Source organism: Bos mutus, chromosome 3, assembly GCF_027580195.1.
Source record: "Bos mutus isolate GX-2022 chromosome 3, NWIPB_WYAK_1.1, whole genome shotgun sequence".
Taxonomy (NCBI): Eukaryota; Metazoa; Chordata; class Mammalia; order Artiodactyla; family Bovidae; genus Bos; species Bos mutus.
Window position 1 is genome coordinate 55294080 of NC_091619.1, and position 20839 is coordinate 55314918.

The 20839-nt window shown below is 34.2% G+C and overlaps 1 protein-coding gene across 2 annotated transcripts in view; it reads right to left on the minus strand.

Annotated features, from left to right (window-relative positions):
• LOC102271020 (calcium-activated chloride channel regulator 1) overlaps positions 1 to 18683 on the minus strand; it is a 34908-nt gene extending 16225 nt beyond the window's left edge. Inside the window, exons 1-14 of one of the 2 annotated variants that reach the window (XM_070367750.1) lie at positions 18452 to 18683; positions 17399 to 17579; positions 16234 to 16374; positions 15893 to 16040; positions 15018 to 15126; positions 11657 to 11837; positions 9418 to 9645; positions 8378 to 8602; positions 4281 to 4458; positions 2537 to 2637; positions 1956 to 2180; positions 1555 to 1825; positions 790 to 960; positions 31 to 270 (exon numbers count right to left, since the gene is read on the minus strand). In XM_070367750.1, the coding sequence (XP_070223851.1) occupies positions 31 to 270; positions 790 to 960; positions 1555 to 1825; positions 1956 to 2180; positions 2537 to 2637; positions 4281 to 4458; positions 8378 to 8602; positions 9418 to 9645; positions 11657 to 11837; positions 15018 to 15126; positions 15893 to 16040; positions 16234 to 16374; positions 17399 to 17579; positions 18452 to 18453 (2401 nt within the window). In that variant the 5' untranslated portion in view covers positions 18454 to 18683. Of the gene's footprint in view, positions 1 to 30; positions 271 to 789; positions 961 to 1554; positions 1826 to 1955; positions 2181 to 2536; positions 2638 to 4280; positions 4459 to 8377; positions 8603 to 9417; positions 9646 to 11656; positions 11838 to 15017; positions 15127 to 15892; positions 16041 to 16233; positions 16375 to 17398; positions 17580 to 18447 lie in introns of both variants that reach the window. The other variant, XM_005888429.2, reaches the window with a different exon arrangement.
• Between the last annotated feature and the right edge of the window lie 2156 nt (positions 18684 to 20839).

Below are 20839 nucleotides of genomic sequence, written 5' to 3' on the forward strand. Positions count from 1 at the left end.
TAATATTTTAAAATGTAATATCAAACTTACCTTTTCCTTTATCTAGGACATTGCCAGGGGCTGTCCATGAAAGTTGAATATAATCTTCTTTGAACTTAGCCTCAAGATCTGTAATTTTACTGGGTGGGAACACAGAAGGGTGATTACCAGGAGGAGGAGCTCCTGATACAGTAAATGACCCTCCAGAGGTTAGTCTGCTAAAGTCTTCTATTTTAGCTTTTGCCAGGTCATCTTTGACTTCAGGTCTGGGTGGGTTCAGTATAATTTTACCTACCAAAAAAAGAAATTTTGTAACTTTTCATATTGTGATGTCTTTTCATATAATCTCATTTGCAGCTGTAGGTAGTTAATGTTGATTGATAGCAGCCATTGAAAAAGTAACAGCTTTTAGTGAAAAAAAAAAGCTTGTTCTATTGGTGTCATTTTAAAATTGATGAGGAGACATTATGAAGTGTTAGTCCTATCATTTAACTTATCTGTCTTACTTCTTGATTCTAAATTCTCCAATGACAAAGATGGTGCCTTACTAATTTTTGTAGCTCCAACATCTAGCAAAGTGCTTGCCACAGTAAATTTTTTTCAATATAAATGAAGTGAACTTGGGAGATGTAAAGAAAGCATATTGTAAGTGTAGTCCTATGCTAGTTCCCTTATCATAAATATGGTTTTGAAACAAAGAGGTGATTATATAACTATATAGTTAGGTTTCCCACAGTACCTTTTATTTTGAATGCTTGCCACATTAATTTACCTAAATAAATGACACATTTCTGTTTTAATGCTACTTACCGTTTTCAACGTAGCCTGGAACATATAGAACTTTGTTCTGTGGTTGTCTTAAATTTAGCCTAGCCGTGTTGTTTCTTGCCTGTGCATGTACTTTTAAACTGTATCTACCATTTCCATAGTAATCTGTAAAGTATCTTGAGTAGATGCCATCATTCTTGACAGTATCAGCACCTTGATATTGAAATGTTATATTAGACATACAACAAAGTAAAATATGACAATATCAGCTGTGTATGAGCACTAGTGATGGAAGCTCTTTTGTGAGATAGCATAGCACAATTTTCTAAAATATATGAACCCTAGAATCAGACTACTTGAATTCGAAGCTTGGGTTGACAACTTGCTAAATCTTGACTTTGAAAAGGTCTAATTCATAGTAAGCATTCAGTTAATATTAGCTATTATTATTTCATAAGATAATCCTAACAAAAAAGAAAAATATAACTAAACTGGAAAAAGATATGCAAAACACTGACACTAACGAAAATAAAAAATTATTGTGCTCTTGGAAAAAATAAAAATTTTTTTTTCATTTTACATGGAAAAAATAAAATTACTTATAAAATTCAAAGAAGATAAATGTACTCATGTCTATACCTAGACAAGATAACTAAGTAAAAAGTTAAAAAGCTTTAAAAACATTAAAATTAAATTTAATTCACCTAAAATATGTTTCATTAGCATATATAGGAAATAATGACTTTTGAGGCATGTGACTATAGTAGGATTTTAAGTTCAGTGGAAGTAGATACAGATTGTTATTACCTGCACCATTGTCCCAGAGCTCCAATGTTACTTGATGTCCATCTTCGGTTTCTATAATGGCTATTACACTGATTCCCAGTACAGGCAAAAACCCTTGACTGACTTGTGCATAAACAATCATTGGGCTAGGATAATGTGCTGTATGTTGACTCATGTGAGCTGTTGCAATTACTGGGGGTGTAGTAGGACTTCTTGCTCGAGTGGTCACTGTCACTGTTAGCATTTGAGAACTGGCATGATTATTTAGAAGGCTGTAAGTCCAAGTACCTGTCTAAAAATTAAAAAAAAAAAACTATTTGAGAGCTTTTGTAATATTTTCCTACTCCCATGTGAGATGTTATTTTCATTTTTTTCCTTAAAATTGGTTGATAAAGCATGGAGAAAATAAAAAATATTCTTACCTCTGCAATACCAGGTATTTGCAGACGAGCAGATCGAATATTTAACTTATCTTCTTTGAAATCCGAGGTTTTATATTTCTTTCCTTTTGGATCTTGGAGAACAATTTCTGGTTTTTGTATTGTCCATGTGACAACAAAGAAAGTGTCATTTCCAACTGTACTGTCTACAGGCACTGTGCCGTTTACTCTTTTCCTTCCTGTAATTTTCAAGGCTTTGCTTTCCAACTGTTACATAAATATAAACAAATCACATGAAACTGATTTGTTATTCCAGTTACAACATTTCAAAGTTTAGTCAGTTCAGAGTAATTCTAAATATACTTTTAAGATTTTAATTAAAATAACTAAGAATTATTTTGAAGAAGTTTGCAAATAAAATGCATTTATATTGATAAAAATAGAAGGATCAAAGAAAAAGTGTCTGTAAATATTACATAAAGCAAATTCAATAAGGATGTTTTCTGGACACCCAAAATGTTTTCAGGCAGATAAGTTATTTATTAGAGAAAGAAACTACTATTTAGGATAATAAAAATGTGTTACAAGTGTGAAAAGGCAAAGAATTTTTTAAAGATACCAACCTGAATAGCCTGCTGAGTGATGCTTCCACTTCTAGATGAAATTCTACTGAAAGCATTAGTAAGGCCAGTTATGTCTTTATTGGCAAAAAAACGATATCCTCCTAAAATGGAATTTTGTTTACTTTTATAATTTTATTTTATTAAAAAAATTTATTGGAGTATAGTTAATTCACAATGTGTTAGTTCAGGTATACAGAAAAATAAATCAGTTATACAAATGCATTTATCCATTCTTTTTTAGATTCTTTTTCCATATAGATCATTACAGAATATTGAGTAGAGAGTTCCCTGTGCTATATAGCAGGTACATACACACACACAGACACACACACACACACACACACATAAAGTAGTGTTCATATATCAATCCCCATCTCCCAGTTTATCCCTCCTCTACTCCTTTTGCCCCTGGTAACCGTAACCATGTTTGTTTTCTACATATGGTACTCTGTTTTCATTTTGTAAATAAGTTCATTTGTACTAGTTTTTTAGATTCCACATATAAGTGATATCATATGATATTTGTCTTTCTCTAATTTACTTCACTCAGTTTGACAATCTCTGGGTCCATCCATGTTGCTGCAAATGACAATATGTTGTTCTTTTGTATGACTGCATAATATTCCATATTGAAGGCAGGAGGAGAAGGGGATGACAGAGGATGAGAAGGTTGGATGGCATCACTAACTCAATGGACTGAGTTTGAGTAAGCTCTGGGAGTTGGTGATGGACAGAGAAGCCTGGTGTGCTGCAGTCCATGGGGTCACAAAGAGTCAGACATGACTGAGTGACTGAACTGACTGAATATTCCATATGATACTAATTTTAAGTGGGAAAATCATTTGCTATTATGCTCTTATCAATATACTCTAAAATACATTTTAAAATTTCTTTCTAAACTTACAAAAGATGAATTTCCCAGACTTTAGGAACTTTTATTATATCAGTATCCTAGATGTAATGCTACAATAAGTAAACCTTGCTCAAAATATATTAGAAAAAAGGAAAAACTGGCCAAAAAAAAGTTTTTAATCATTAGATTTAAGTGCTTGCCACATTAGTAAAGCTGATGTAATCTCTAAATAATGTTATGAAAATTAAAGATATATTTTTTAAACTAGCTGCTTATTCTCTGGTTATATCTAAGATACACCAAAACAATTAGAGAATGACAGTTTAGAATAAAGTAAAATTGATTAAATGCAGATAATAAATGATACAGGAATTAATGAAGAGGGAGATAATTTAGGTGTCAGAAGCTGGAAAAGAATGGATTACAGAGAGCAAGATTTGGTATTCAGGTCTCTGACTATAGCCTTGGGCAAATAATTTGTGTTCTCTAGGTCTTACATTTCTTCCTCAATGAAATAGTGCTATCTGAATCTCTACTATAAGATTAAGCAGGTAAGATACTGAATATTCCAAGAATTTTGGAACTGCACTTGAGTAAGTCCATAGTGACCCTGGAGAAAGAAGGTTCATCTTGATGGTACTGGTAAAAGTGATGAGAAATGAATGAAGACAGAAAATGTTGACTAATGTTAAAAGAAGCTAGTTATAGGTAGAAATAGAAAATGGGAGTGGGAGAAGAAAGACATTAATTTGAAGGATGAGGACAAGGAAAGGACAAAGATTAATTTTTTAAGACAGGAAAATTTTGAGCAGTTTGTAGTTTAAGGGAAAGAGCTCCTGGAATGAGAGAAACTGAAAATGTATGTATTCAAATTCTATTTCAAAGGTTTACCTGTCATATTTGACAATGTCTCCAGTTCTTTGGCAGCAGAGGGTCCCAGAGCAATGGTGTGGATGATTGCACCACTTCGTTTTACATCCTCAAAGCATGAATTTATTTCATTATCTTCCCCATCAGTTAATAGTATGATTTCAGAACCAGAAGTACTCTGGTCACTGTGGATAATTGCCTGATAGTGAAAACCCAGATTATTAATTAGATTATATCTAAATAAACTAAGAATAAACTTGTTCTTTGGTCTTGGAGAAGTCATTATGCATCAGAGTAGGCAAAGGGAAACTTTGTATTGTCATTCCAGGTTGAGTTGGTTTGAAAATGAGTATAATGTACAATGGTCATGTAGGTTTCCAAAGGCAGGATGTTAACAGTGCTTTCACATATACGCAAACTACCCAAGAAAGAAAGAATAAAACACTTAGAACACTATCTAACTCACAGTAAATACTCAGTGAATGTTAGCTATTATTATTATCTCAGGAGGTACTTGGGACAGAGGCGGATGACCCAGACAGTTTTGAAAGTTTGCAGACTAGACATTTGTAAAGCTGTGACTGAAGGCCAGTGTGCAAAGTTAAATGATGTGACTTGTGCTTTTTAGTGCATAAAAGCTAGTTGATAATTGAATCTCAGGGTTTCCTGGAAAAAAATTGATGTGTCATGAAGAGTTCATGAATTTATCAAGTATTATAATTTGGAGGAGTATTTTCCCGATTTTTTTTACTAAGAGTAGTGACTAAGACAATTTACTCAGACAAATTGAGAATAAATTCTAGCTCTGCCATTTGCCAAGTAGAATAGCTAGTGTTTAGTCTTTTGGAGAAGGCGATGGCACCCCACTCCAGTACTCTTGCCTGGAAAATCCCATGGACGGAGGAGCCCGGTGGGCTGCAGTCCAGGGGGTCGCTAGGAGTCGGACACGACTGAGCGACTTCACTTTCACTTTTCACTTTCATGCATTGGAGAAGGAAACGGCAACCCACTCCAGTGTTCTTGCCTGGAGAATCCCAGGGACGGCAGAGCCTGGTGGGCTGCTGTCTATGGGGTCTCACAGAGTCGGACACGACTGAAGCGACTTAGCAGCAGCAGCAGTCTTTCATTTATGTATATAAATATAATTTATATTTATAGTAGGGTTCTATAAATAGCTCGGATTCTTTACCAACTGAACTATCAGGGAAGCCCAATAAATAGCTCAGTGTAATGATTACTTTTTTGAACTTCAGAGTAAGAAAGATCAGGTTTTGAACCATGGATTTGCCAATTACTGACTATATGATCTTGAGAAAGATATTTAATTACTCTGAAAATCAGTTTTTGTGTGCAAAATGGGCATGGTAATAGTGCCTGACTAAATAGTAATGATAACAATAAAGTAAAATTATGAATGTAAAGCATTTAACATAGGCACTAATGTAATATGTGCTTAATAAATTTCAGACATTTTATTATGATTCTGTAAGTAAAAACATGATTTCATTATATAAGTAATTAAGAGGTTTTTACTTATTTGAATGTATTGATGGTATGATATAATCTCTTCAGCTACAGAGTCTGGTCAAAATGTTGTAAGAAATATATCAAAGCATATTAATAAAAACATATATGAATCAATGTGTGCAAACAGTGTAACACATTCCCAAAATATAGCACTCTCATATTTTAGAATTGAATAAACATACATAAGAATTATGATTTTTAATAGCAATCCTTTCTTGGGTACTTGTTTAATATTTTTATTGAATTATAGTTGATTTACAATGTTATATTAGTTTCAGGTGTACACATACAAATTTTCTATTTTGTGAATTATATTCTAAAGTCATTACAAAATAATGACTATGTTTCCCTGTGCTGTACAATGTATCCTTGTTGCTTATTTATTTTATACATAGTAGTTTATATTTCTTAATACAATATCCTTATATTGCAGCCTCCTCTCTCTTCTCCCTACTGATTACCACTAGATTCTTCTCTATATCTGTGAGTCTGTTTTGTTATATACAGTTGTTTGTGTTATTTTTTAGATTCAGCATATAATTTATAACACAGTTTTTGTCTTTTTCTGTCTGACTTATTTACTAAGCGTAATACCCTGTAGGTCCATCCACATTGTTGAAAATGACAGAATCTCCCTTTTTTTGCTGAGTGATATTCCATTGTATATATGTATATATACATACCTACACACTGTGCTGTGCTGTGGTTAGTCATGCAGTCGTGTCCAACTCTTTGCAACCCCATGGATGTAGCCCACCAGGCTCCTCTGTCCATGGGGATTCTCCAGGCAAGAATACTGGAGTGGGTTGCAATGCCCTTCTCCAGGGGATCTTCCCAACCCAAGGACTGAACCCAGGTCTCCTGCATTGCTGTCTGAGCCACCAGGGAAGCCCTACGTGCACTACATCTTCTTTATTCATTCATCTCTTGATGAACCCTTGATTTGCTTCCATATCTTGGCTGTTTTAAATGATGCTGCTATGAACATTAGGGGAGCAATTATTAGTATGACATAGTTCTCATAATTAAATGAAATAAGTACTATTATTTCTTTTTCCCCCAAAGAAAAAGAAATGCAAGAAGGCAGAGTGGTTGTCTGAGGATCATGACCTCAGGTGTCATCACTTCATGAAAAATAGAAGGGGGAAAAGTGCAAACAGTGACAGATTTTCTTTCTTGGGCTCCAAAATCACTGCAGACATTGACTGTAGTCATGAAATTAAAAGATGGTTGCTCCTTGGAAGGAAAGCTATGACAAGCCTAGACAATGTATTGAAAAGCAGAAACATCACTTTGCTGACAAAGCTATGGTTTTCCAGTAGTCATGTACGAATGTGAGAGTTAAACCATAAAGAAGGTTGAATGCCAAAGAATTGATGCTTTCGAGTGGTGCAGAAGACTCTTGAGAGTCTCTTGCACAGCAAGGAGATCAAATCAGTCAATCCTAAAGGAAATCAACCCTGGATATTCTTTGGAAGGACTGATGCAGAAGCTGAAACTCCAATACCTTAGCCACCTGATGCCAAGAGCTGATTCATTGGAAAAGACCCTGATGCTAGGGAAAATTGAGGGCAGGAGGAGAAAAGGATGGTAGAGGATGAAATGGTTAGATAACATCACTGACTCAATGGGTATGAGTTTGAGCAAACTCCGGGAGATAGTGAGGACAGAGGGGCCTGGCGTTCTGTAGTCCATGGGATTGCAAAGAGCTAGACACGACTTAGCAACTGAACAACAACAACTATTACTTTCCATATTTCATTAATTGAAGAAACAGATTTTCTGAGTTGAATAACTCATCCAAGGTCCTTTTACTAGTGAATAATAGAACCACAATCTCAGGTTTGTCTGGGTCTGGAAGTTATGTGTTTTCTTAAACCAATATGCTTTACAGCAAATATACATCACGAGGAAAGCCAAGAGATGACATTAACTAGTGGCCCAGATACAAGTAATAATCTCCACTTTTTAGCTGAGGCAATGAGAGAATCAATGAAGGGAAGGAAATACTTTTCTGTTTTTGTGACTGAAAGAATATAAATAAGCTAAAACAGGGCTGTCTTATGTTGGAAGAAATTCAGATGAGTACTGGATGCAGTTGAATATAGTGCTCAAAAGTTGCTTGAAACTTTTGATTTCACAATTTTTATTTCAGTAAACTTCTACCCACATATCTTGAATTTGGTACTATGCTTGAGGAACTACCTCTATTTCTGTGATTTTTAAATGTCAATTTAATTTGATGAACTGAGATTTTCTTTATCCATAATATAAAAATATTACTAATCTCCCTCTTCTACAATCTCCTTAACAGCATTATTTTTTTCCTCATAGTGATTCAGGCTATGTAATGCTAAAGAAAAGAGGAGTTTCTCAGTAAAATCATGGTGATTATGTGCTCACAGAATTTTTCTTCCCTTTAATCACTTCTCAGTGGAACTCAGTTTTTCAGGAGTATGGACAATAGAAATTCTTCTAAAATTATTTAAATGAGAGACCTCTAAGCTCATGACACTTGTTCTAACAGAGCTGGAGAAAATTAAAAGGAACAATAAATGTGAATGATATTTAGAAAAGCATTTTTATTTTACCTGGAATCCTGCTTTGAGCCCTCTACAAATTGAAGTTCCACCATTAGCTACTTGAGGCAGTTTTGCAGTGATCTTTTGGTAAACATTATCATCAGTTATTCTTGTTAGATGATTTTGGATTTCAGCAACACTGTCAAAGGTAACCATCCCAACTAAAGATCCCTTTTCAATAACTTGAATCAAGTATAGTTCTGCTGCTTGATTCATTCGAAAGAGACGGTCTTCCTGTAAGAAAAAAGATGTCTGAACAATTCCTGAGTTTCCTCCAATCCTAACAGATTGGTGAAAGACAAAGTTTATGGGTCAGAGATCATGATAATAATTGATTACTCTATTTTAGAGTTTAGCTTCATTATATTAAAAAGAATATTAATGAAAAATTAAAAATTAGTCATGCCTTACTTGGGAAAGTCTTTAACAATTTATACCTTCTTTTTTAACAATAAGGAAATCATTTTAAGATGCACACAAAAATGTTTTTTGCAATATAATTTTTGATAAGAAGATTTTTGTACTGGATACAAAAATATCCAGTAATGGGAAGTTGACTAAATTATATTATGTGCATATGATACAGTCATTAAAAATTGTGTCATGTAATCATTTTTTCCTTGGGGAGTATTTAAGGTATAGTAAGTAAAAAAATCATATTATAAAAATTATGTAAGATATCACATTTTTGAGGAGGAAAGACAAATACATGAGCAGAAAAAATGACATGGAATGACATAGGAATGACATGCTCAGTGGTGGAATTATGGGTGATTTTTGTCTTTTTTCTTTGTTCACTTGTGTTACTTCCTGTTTGTTAGAACTAAAAGTTAAAGAATAGACATCATCCATGATACAATAACTTTAACATTTATTTTATTTTAGTATATTATCCTCTAGTGCTTGTCCACATAAAATCGTCGTACTAAAATTTGTTAGAATAATAAAAATATTTTTTACTTAGCTTAGTAGAGCTGAACCTAAGATTAAATTGTATTTCTATTAGCTTAAATATCTTAATTAGGAGAGCTAACAAATAAATGTCTTACTGCAGACATGCTTCCAGATTTATCAAGTACCAAACAGACTACCCGCTGTTTGGACTTGAGCAATGAAAATGTAGGATGAGTCGGTGGATTCATTTCTGTCATGGGAGATGTATTCTGAAAGTCAACAGAGTTCATGATTACATCCCATGTGCTTTTGCCATTGCACATTTTGTTTTGTAGGTTTGGAGCTTCTGTATTGTGTGTTTTTTCTGTACAAAATTCGGTCACCTGGAAAAAATCAATTGAAAGACAATAATAGGTAACTGATGAACCATTATCTTCCTTTCCAAACATATACTTGGCTGTCTTATACGTCCTCCACAGATTTTATCTCTTGACAAGTAAAAATTATTTCATAATCTAACATTCTCACATCCATTTTGTATATTGAGTGGAGAGAAAGCAAAGTGAAACTGTCAGTATGCACTGGAAAGTCATTTGGTGATTCTTTTAGGTATAGGTTGATCATAACACTGGGGGACGATGATGGCTGACACAACTGCCTAAGTTGTGGGAGTAATGAAATTTCAAGGAAGAACATAATGGACTTGAATATTCATTATTTCAGAGCATATTTCTCCTGGGTCTGAGCTTATGCCCTGGGTATAGATGCTATGCAGTGTATTTAGTTTATGTTACAATAATTAGAAGGGAATATTATTACATACAAGATATATAGTTAAGGTACAGTACTTATCTCTGAGCCGTATCTTATATAGCTAGTCGTGCTACATATTTCAATTACATGGTTTTCTTTCTTCATTGTTATTTATTTTCCAGGTAGGCAGCATGAGTTATCTCCTCAGAGGCAAATGCTTTGGAATTTATAGTTTGGTGCAGACAGTACATTTTCCAATTATCCTCTTGTGTTACGTGATCTGATAACTAATGGATGCTCAATTCTTTGGCTACCTTTGTGGATCCAGATGCAACAGATTACAATGAAAGATCTAGAATCACACTTCAAATACTCCCAGAAGGGAACTTTATTAGGCTGGAAAACAATTTATACTTAAATATCTCATTGGATTTCTTTAGGAGTTTTAGAAGAAAATATAAAGTCTACATTTTTACTCAAGTCTTTCATTATTAATGCCCTAGATTTCACAATTTTAAATCTTATTGGAAATAATAGGCCTTTACAAACCTCTACCCTTAGAAGTCTATGTTATTAGTAATTTTATTTATGAAAACTTGCGCCTTTTAAACCTAGAGGTAGTATGCTTTATTTTGATTAGTTGTTTTTGATAACTTCATAGGTTTTGTATTTAAAAGTCTTTTTTATGTGTTTGGAAACTTTCATTAGGTAACTATAATATGCTTACATTAATTAAGTTGAATTTACCCAGAGAAAGAGACAATTCCCTATTATCCAAATATTTTATACATTTAAAAAATGAAAAATTTTAAGTTTATTTTGTACTCACCTTATGCTAAGTACTGTGATCATACTTTATTTATATTAATTCTTATAAAACTAACCACAGTAACACTGTAAAGTGAGTATTATAATTTTCGTTTAAAAAGCTAGAGAATTAAAATCTTAGATTTAGCAATTTGCTCTTAGCGATACAGCTTTAAAATGACAGACTGGAGTTTTATATCAGCTCTGTCTAACTCCAAGGCACTTGTTCTTCTCTTCTGAGCTTCATACATTTAACCAGATATTTCAAGTCAAACATTAGCTTTAGAACTTGAATTATTGTGTTGTTATTTTTTAATTGGTCAGATTGGTGATTGTGAACCATTCTGCTTTTGTTGTTCTGTAGAGACAGAGCCATTTATGTTTTCAAAATATCACTTTGCAAAACTTAGTGTACTTTAGTGTGGAGGTAATGGAAAACAGAGACTGTCAGTACTTTCCAAAGCTACAGAATGAATTACTTTGGAAAAGTAGTATGAATTGAATAACACTTAGAAGAAAAAATTAAAAGTAAAGTTGCAGTTCTAGACATAAATCCACAGAAGTCAATTGAGGAAAGCAATGTTATAAGAAATTCTGTGATGCTAATAAGAAGGATACAGTTCTACCTCTGAAGGAAAAACAAAACAAAAGAAAACAGAATAGTGAGAAAGGGTGGAATAATTTCCAGATACACACTGGCAGGACTGAATAAAATAGCTGTTAATTAACTGTCTTAGTAACTTTCCTTATTTCTATTGGTATGGAAAATTCAGCTTCCCTAATTAATTTTCCCTAGAGGCTTCCTTTGTGAGACTAGAAAAAGAAGGTACTTACAGAATGGAGACTTGGCATAAACATAATGGATTCCTTTGCAGTCTGGGATTTTTTTGGAAGGAATGTACATTTTGCTTCATACAGCCCTGTCTGTGAGTCACGTCTGCATAGACTTGTTATACAGCTGCCTCCAGGGCATTTCTTGAAAACCACATTAATACCAGTAATATGAGTTGAACATCTATGGTGAAAGAATTAGATTACATTTATCCATGAAGGCTAGATAAATTATGAATAAATATTAATATCCTAAAATCATTCCCTCAGTGATATTTTGCTATAGACCATGTACCATCATTCCATTTTAACAAAAGTAGGCAGAGCGTCCTACCCATTTACTATCAGTTTCAACAAGAACAATGATGTTAGTTTGTATTTATCAATAGTTGTTGCTTGTGACCTTGAGCTAAAGATGATAATTCCTTACAGGCACATGGAAATTGAATTAAGAGACACAGAGGAGTTGCTCCCTAATGGGTAGGGAAGATTCAACGTTATTCTTAACACTCTCTTAAATTTCTTATGTATGCTACATATATACTTTTATAGATAGACATGTATATTGCTATATAAGTGTTTACATATACACATATATAAATACAAGTATTATGTATATTTGTATGTGAGAGAAGCCCATGCACATTGCTTTGGGAACAATCTCAAGGATATATAACCCCAAGTGGATGGAAAGGAAAGACACTTACGGAAGAAGCATTTAAACTGAGCCTTAAAGGATGAGCAAGCGTTGTCTGAATAAGGGTGGTGGTGCTGGGAGGAGTTGCATGGGAAGAGGTGAGATTAATTAGTGTCCTGGGTTGAAAGCCTAGGCTGTGAAAGATTCTAGGTGGCTTAGTACACATAAAGCAAACAACACAAAGGCATTTTTCTACCACACTTCTTTTTTCTAATTTTTATCCTAAAGACTTATTTCCTATTACACTGATTTCAGTTGTTCTTTCGTACTCATTAACTACTCCATGTGCCTGATAGTTTTAATTTAAATATCTCATCTATTCAAAAATAGGACCTATCTAAATCTGTCCAGTTTTTTCCTTATAAAATCAGTTTTCTCACTTATGAAAAGTACTCCTTTTCTTTAAGCTCAAGATTAAATGAAAATGAAATATATTTAACAGGAGGTTGTAACAGTTTAGTTAATTTCAATGAAACAGATTCACATTGAAAAGCTATGAATCAAATGGAATGAAAGATTGTGTAGGAAGTTGAACTCTAATTCTCAGATCTTAAGGTTTAGGTTACAACTTTTTTCTTTCTTTTTCTTCTGATAATTTGTTGTTGTTCAGTTGCTAAGTCAGGTTCAACTCTTTGCGACCTCATGGACTGCAGCACGCTAGACTTACCTGTCCTTCCCCATATCCCAGAGATTGCTCAAATTCATGTCCATTGAGTTGGTGATACCACCCAACTATCTCATCCACTGTCGCCCCCTTCTCCTCCTGCCCTCAATCGTCCCCAGCATCTGGGTCTTTTCCAGTGAGTTGGCTCTTCACATTAGATGGCCAAAGTATTGGAGCTTCAGCTTCAGCATTAGTCCTTCAGGACTAATTTCCTTTAGGATTGACTGATTGGATCTTCTTGCTGTCCAAGGGATTCTTAAAAGTTTTCTCCAGCACCACAATTCAAAAGCATCAATTCTTCAGCGTCATTTTTATGGTCCAACTTTCACATCCATTCATGACTATTGGAAAAATGATAGCTTAGACTATACAAACCTTTGTTGGCAAAGTGATGTCTCTTCTACCTAGGTTTGTCGTAGCTTTTCTTCCAAGGAGCCAACATCTTTTAATTTCATGGCTGCAGTCAGTGTTCACAAAGATTTTGGAGCCCAAGAAAGTAAAAATTGCCACTGTTTTCACTTTTTCCCCACCTTTTTGCCATGAAGTGATGAAACCAGATACCATGATCTTATTTTTTTGAATGTTGAGTTTTAAGCCAGCTTTTTCACTTTCCTCTTTCTCTCTTATCAAGAGATTCTTTAGTTCCTCTTTGTTTTCTGCCATTACAGTTGTATCATCTATGTATCTGAGGTTGCTGATACTTCTTCTGAAAATCTTGATTTCAGCTTGTGATATGTTCAGCCTGACATTTTGCATGATGTACTCTGCATAGAAGTTAAATAAGCAGGATGACAATATACAACCTTGACTTACTCCTTTCCCACCTTTGAACCAGTCAGTTGTTCCATGTCAGGTTCTAACTGTTGCTTCTTAATCAACATATAGGTTGCTCAGGAGCCAGGTAAGGTGCTCTGGTGTTCTCATCTCTTTAAGAATATGCCACAGTTTGTTGTGATCCACATAGTCAAAGCCTTTAGCATAGTTGATGAAACAGAAGGTGATGTTTTTCTGGAATTCCCTTACTTTTTCTAGGATCCACCAAATGTTGGCAATTTGATCTCTGTTTCCTCTGCCTTTTCTAAATTCAGCTTATACATCTGGAAGTTCTTGGTTCACATCCTGCTGAAGCCTAGCTTGAAGGATTTTGAGCATAACCTTACTAGCATGTAAAATGAGTGCAATTGTACAGTAGTTTGAACGTTCTTTGGCACTGCCTTTCTTCGGGATTGGAATGAAAACTGACCTTTCCCAGTCCTGTGGCCTCTGCTGAGTTTTCCAAATTTGCTGGCATATTGAGTGCAGCACTTTGACTGCATCATCCTTTAGGATTTGAAATAGCTCAGTTGGAATTCCATCACTTCCTCTGGCTTTGTTTGTAGTGATACTTTCTAAGGCCCACTTGACTTCACAATCCAGAATGTCTGTTTCATGGTGAGTGGCCACACCATTGTCTTTATTCCAATCATTAAGATTTTTTTTTGTATAGTTGTTCTCTGTATTCTTGCCACTTCTTAATCTCGTCTGCCTCTGTTAGGTCAATTACCATTTCTGTTGTTTATCATGCCCATCCTTGCATGAAATATTCCCTTGATATCTCCAGTTTTCTTGCAGAGATCTCTAGTCTTTCTCACTCTTTTGTTTTCCTCTACTTCTTTGCATTGTTCATTGAAGAAGGCCTTCTTAGCTCTCCTTGCTATTTCCTGGAACTCTGCATTCAGTTTAGTATATCTTTCCCTTTCTCCCTTGATTTTCACTTCTCTTCTTTCCTCAGCTATTTAATACAACCCCATGAATAATGAAATTATTCCCCAATTTTGGTTGATCTTTATTCCAAAGTGTAATACACAGAAGTTGTTCAACATATTTGTAGTGCAACAGGTTGGATTTTGCCATTAATTGGGCAAGCACTCAGCCACTGAGATAACCTTTGTTGGCCTAGTATAGAAAATTAAAAAGTCATAAATGAAAAAATTTGAAAACAGATTTGTTCAGTAGGATGATACCTTGTTGCTTCAATAGTGTTCTTTCTGGAAATATAGAATGGCTGGTCCACATTATACTCATCAAATATTCCCCAGCGGAGATGGGCCCACTCATGGACAAATACTCTGCCTATGAGAGAATATTGCCACTTATAAATTTGCATTTACATTATAAATATCCCTGCTTTTTGAAAGTTCATTTAAACCACTTCACTTTTATGAAGAATCCATCTTAGTACCTGTTTTCACTAATGGAAAGAAATTCAAAGAAGATTTTTGCTTTTATGAAAAAAAGGTCAAAAGCTAAAATAGTATTCAGCACTTGTTTTGCAGCCAGCAGTTTTACAACAGCACACAAACAGAGCAGGAAGAGCAGCATCATCAAGCTTCTCTGTGTTTAGCATCTTGGTATCAAACCCTATAGATCTGAACTCTGTCTGTGAACATCTGTGCTATATCTCGACATATTTTGTGCATCTGTTAGCAAGATGTGTCCTCAGGTAATTGCTTCATGCTGTATACCATTTTGACTTATGAACGGTTGCATAGGAACACTGCTTTGGGATAGTAGGGAATCCTGTATTTAAATCCAATCTCCTTATATTTTAAGTCTCCCTTTCCCACATAATCAATCTAATTCAGTCAAGGAAATCTAGAAATTGACAACTTTCATTAGCCCAAAGAAGTTAAACTGGGTTGGTATCAATAAATGGCTTTTTAAAATTAATTTTATTATTAAACACACATAGAAAAAGAAATATAATTAGTTGAACATAACCAATAAATTTCCAAACAAAGGTATTTTTTCCTTTAAAAAATTTAAGAATACATTAATCACAATGTTACATTTGTTTCCAGTGGAAATAAAAATAGAAGTATAAAATAGACAACCCTACCTCGGGACCCATAGATGTGGAAATTATTAGTCAACAAGAAGTTTGGAGTAAAATGTATATATTTTCCTTTTTCTCCACACCTTCCATATTGCAGTGTATAGGGATCATCTCCATATTTTAGATAAGGATTAGCAACTATGACATCTGCCTAAAAAGCAGAACAAACAAACCAAAACAGACCCCAATAACAAGAGAAACAAGAAATTTTTCATCTAAAGTAAGACCAGCAAAATTGCTAATTTAAATAGTAGTCATTAGTAATTACTAAAAAATTATGAGTATTAATTTTTAAAAATCACAGGGAGAAAGAAATAGTTTAGGAGCTAAATAAAATTCCCTACCTGGTCATATGATTCTTGTTTTGGTATGAAGTACTCAGATTTTGATTTCCAGGTCATTGGAATTAAAATGCTCACATTCCTGAAATAAACTCTTCGTTTGGTGGCATGAAACAGGTAAGTAGAAGCTTCAGTTACCATTTCCTGACAAAATTAAATTGTAGTAACAATTTAATTGTAATTACCTTGTAGTAACAATTTCACAATGAACTTGAGAGTATACATACAAACAATAAGCACCCTTCCCCAAATATTTTGTCAAAGACTAACTGAAAAATAGATTATACTTTACTGTATCTCTCTAGTCTGTAGACTCTCATTTTTGTATACTAAGAAATTAATTCTTTAGTTTTTATCTATCCATATCTGCATTCAGCATGATGGGTTGGAACTGAGAGTGAGGGTGTTAGGTGAGATATAAAGGTGATTAAGATTCAGAGTCTGTTAGCAAGTTGCTTATTGAACTGAACAGAGATGCTTAAAATTGGGCTGGAAGTTTGAAGTTTGGTAATTTTAAATTGCTGTTAATTGAAAAAACTATTTTGCTAGATTCATTTTGAGTTATCTTCTCATATGGAATGTGCTCATAAAATGCAAAGTTATATCAAGCAGTAATTTTCTAAAAATATATAGGTTATTGGCTTCAAATTCTGTTTTTGCTACTTATTATATGATTATAAAAATCACTTAACTTCTCTCAGTTTATACAAGGGTAACTAGTAATCTAAGAATTTCAAAATTTTCAGAATTGAACAAATATGAGGAATGAAAAAAATTGAAAAAATGTATAAGATAATGACCTCTAGAGAGGGTTTAAATGTAGGTTAGTTATGTAAACCTTATAAAAAGTAAACTTCATAAAGATAAAACTTGAAAATCATTCTCTAGTAGCTTGAAGGTCTTTATTTTAGCTTACTGTATTGAAAAAAACATTAGTAGTTTGAATTTCATGATTCATTAGGGACTAACTAATGCTACTAATATATGATACATAATACTTACACTAAGCAGATATTAATCTTGACAGTTTAGATACATGCCATATAAATGATGAGTATTGTCAAAGCAGTTTTGGAAAGTTATAACTCTGTGTGAATGTTTATGACTAAGCAACATGAGTTGAAAATACTTAATGAAATAAAAATAAATGAATAAATTTTTATCTCACCTTTATGTTTTCAATGAGTTTTTCATCTTCTGGCACACTGGGGTTAATTGCAATGACAACGCCATCATACCCATTGTTAATCAAATTTACTATTGAACTTTTCATTCCAGGCAAGAGATGCAAAGTTAGGAACAGAATAACATTCAGACAGAGCACCATTTTTGCACATGTTACAGTAAACCTATTGGAAATGTAAGGAAAGTATTTATGTATCTGTTAACTCAGAGATATGACTCTAGCAGCAGCAGCAGCAGTTTGTACTCTGTTCTGCCGAAAGATTTATGGTCTGCTGAAACACTCATTTTTAGGCCCAGAGGACTGACCAATAAAATAACCACTCTACATTTTAAGCAAGAAATAAAGAAGGTTATTATGTTAGTAGTAAGTTACAGTATGAGGACAAGTAACATAGAGATATATATGCATGTATATATACCCTTGTAGCTTATTTATTTTATACATAGTCATTTGTATCGCTGTTCTGCCAAAAGATTTATGATCTGCTGAAACACTTTCAGGTTCAGAGAATTGACCAGTAAAATAACTACTCTACTCTTAAATAAGCAGGAAATAAGGAAGGTTATTATGTTAGTAATGTTACAGTATGAGGACAAGTAATATAGAGATAATTATATATACATATGTACATTGCCAGGGGGCTTCCCTGGTGGCTCAGATGGTAAAGAAAATGCCTGCAATGCAGGAGACCTGGGTTCGATCCCTGGGTTGGGAAGTTTCCTGGAGAAGGGAATGGCAACTCACTCCAGTATTCTTGCCTAGAGAATTTCATGGAACCTGGCAGGCTCCAGTCCATGGGATCGCAAAGACTCAGACATGACCAAGTGACTAACACACACACATATACATTGCCACAAGAAATACATGTGTGTGTGTGTGTATATATATATATACACACACACACACACACAAACATATATCACCAAATTAGAAAAGCTTCTACATCTAGATCCAGTTTGGAGTACCAGTTGGAAGATCCACAAGTAGTATAGCAAGAAACAAATATATACATCACCAAACTGGGGACATACCTACATCCAGATTCAGGCAATGCTGGAAGACCCTGGAATAGCACTCTGGAGTCCTCAATTGAGAAGTCCCAGGCATGTGTCCACCCACACGTGAGACTTCAAGGTGCCGTCCAAAGGAGTCCTACTTTTATTGCCAAACTGCAAGCTGATAATCATCATGTAAATATACAGTTCTGACTAATAAGCTAAATGCTGGTATCGCTAGTCATGTCTCAGAATGTTCACTGATCCCTGGGAGCTGGCCAGATTCTCAAGGCTCAGGAAACTTCGTAACTCATTCCATTCCTTGTGACTTATTCCCTTCCTTATTTGTTAGTTCCCCAAAACTACTTTCACCATTTCTGCTGATTAGCAGCTTGTTGTGTAACTCCTTTCGAGGTCTCTGTTCAGTCAAGGCCTATCATTTCCTCTGAAGTCTGAACAAGACTACTTCTATTACTTTCCCCAACATTCAGCCTCAGCATTGTTTAGACTGAAGAGCAGAAGAATAAGGAAAGGTCTCTCTAGCAGTTTTCGTAATGCATTAAGATAGATAACATTTCCATATGGTTAATAAGAACAATACAATCAAGATCATCAACAGTGAGTTAAACAATGCAGAAAACAATATGGCTCAGTGGGAGACTGAGAAAAGAAAATGTCCCACCGAGAATGAGAAGTATGCTTTTGGACATTAATACCTACATCCATTAATTTGTTAGCTGCAGTAATAGTAACAATAAAATGTTCTAATAAAGTAGAGTGATGCTTATTTATAAATTCTTTTTATAAATCTGTAATTCTTTTGCTTCTTCTAGGATTTTATGTAGGAGTTCTAATGGTAAACTAATATCGGGGACAGGTAAAGTAGGAATTAACATTTGAGTCTGCAACAATTGTTCTTTTACAGGAGAGCAATAGTATGTGGTTCCTTTCTTATATAAATGATCTATATGTGCTAAACATCCTGAAAATGGAACTTCTAGCCGATAATTAGAGGTTGTGTTTAAATCATTGATTATAACACAAATAAATTGGAAAGTGACTTCAAGAAGTATTTTATAAGATTGAGGAAAAATAGTCCATTTGATCAAGTTTTCTAATAAGCAGGATTCCCAGATACAAGAAGTCTGGCCACAGAGTAGTCCCTTGGCAGCTCTCCCACAGTCCGTTAATCAGTGGGTGTGGTTATTGAAATCCAAACAGTTTTCTGTGAAATGGGGTAACCAAAATTCTTTTCCAAAGGCAATGGTACATTATAATGCAATATAGTCCCCTTGCACCAAGCTTTCTCACGTCCAGCTTTTCCTTTATTAATATATAATGATTAATATATAATGATCTTTAGTTATTCATTCTTTAAATATTTTTCTCTAAGCATATACTTTGGTAGACATTAGTATTTCTTGGGCTTTGTCCTTTTGAACAAGGTAATACAGTGTTTGATTAGAACACATAGTCCATTTAAACTTTTAAATTATATGTACAGTTTGATCTAATCTATTAATGAAGCATTGAACAATAGTAAGAAACTTTTATCATAATCTTAACTGAGCTAATATGGTTTGAAAGTAGTAGGTATCCATTTAGCATTAATAGTTAAAGCTTGGGCTATACCTTTATCAGTGTGTTATAATCTAGATGCTAAAGTCTCTACATTCATAGAATTCACTAAGCCTGTCACAGTGCCACTAGTCCCTAATAGAATATCATACCATGCTCATTTTATTTGCATTTAGATTGAATAGGAAAGGTTATATTTAAATGTAGTATTAATTTCTGGTAATGATGGCCTACCTGGGTACATGATTGAAAAATCTTAACAAATGTATGAAATAAAACATCAGATGAGAATCTAAGACAATAACAAGATCCATCAAGGTGCCTCTTCCATTACTCTGTGAGTTATTAAACCGTATTAACAAGAAACCTTGTGTTAAAGGTACCTTTTGTGTGATATTTCCATTGTATAGATGTAGAATAGTAGTATTTTTACAGGAATTTATAGTACTTTATTGGGAAGATTCACTGGAGGAGAGCATGGCAACCCACTCCGGTATTGTTGCCTGGAGAATCCCATGGACAGAGGAGCCTGGTGGGCTACAGTCCATATGGTCGCAGAATCAGACACAACTGAAGCGAGTTAACACACACACAGGTTTGTCATAGCTTTCCTTCCAAGTGGAAAGCATCTTTTAATTTCATGGCTTCTGATATTGTCCACAATGATTTTGGAGCCCAAGAAAATAAAATATGCCACTGTTTTCACTTTTTCCCCATCTATTTCCCATGAAGTTATGGGACTGGATGCCATGATCTTAGTTTTTTGAATATTGAGTTTTAGGTGAGCTTTTTAATTCTCCTATTTCACCTTTATCAAGAGGCTCTTTAGTTCCTCTTCATTTTCTTCCAT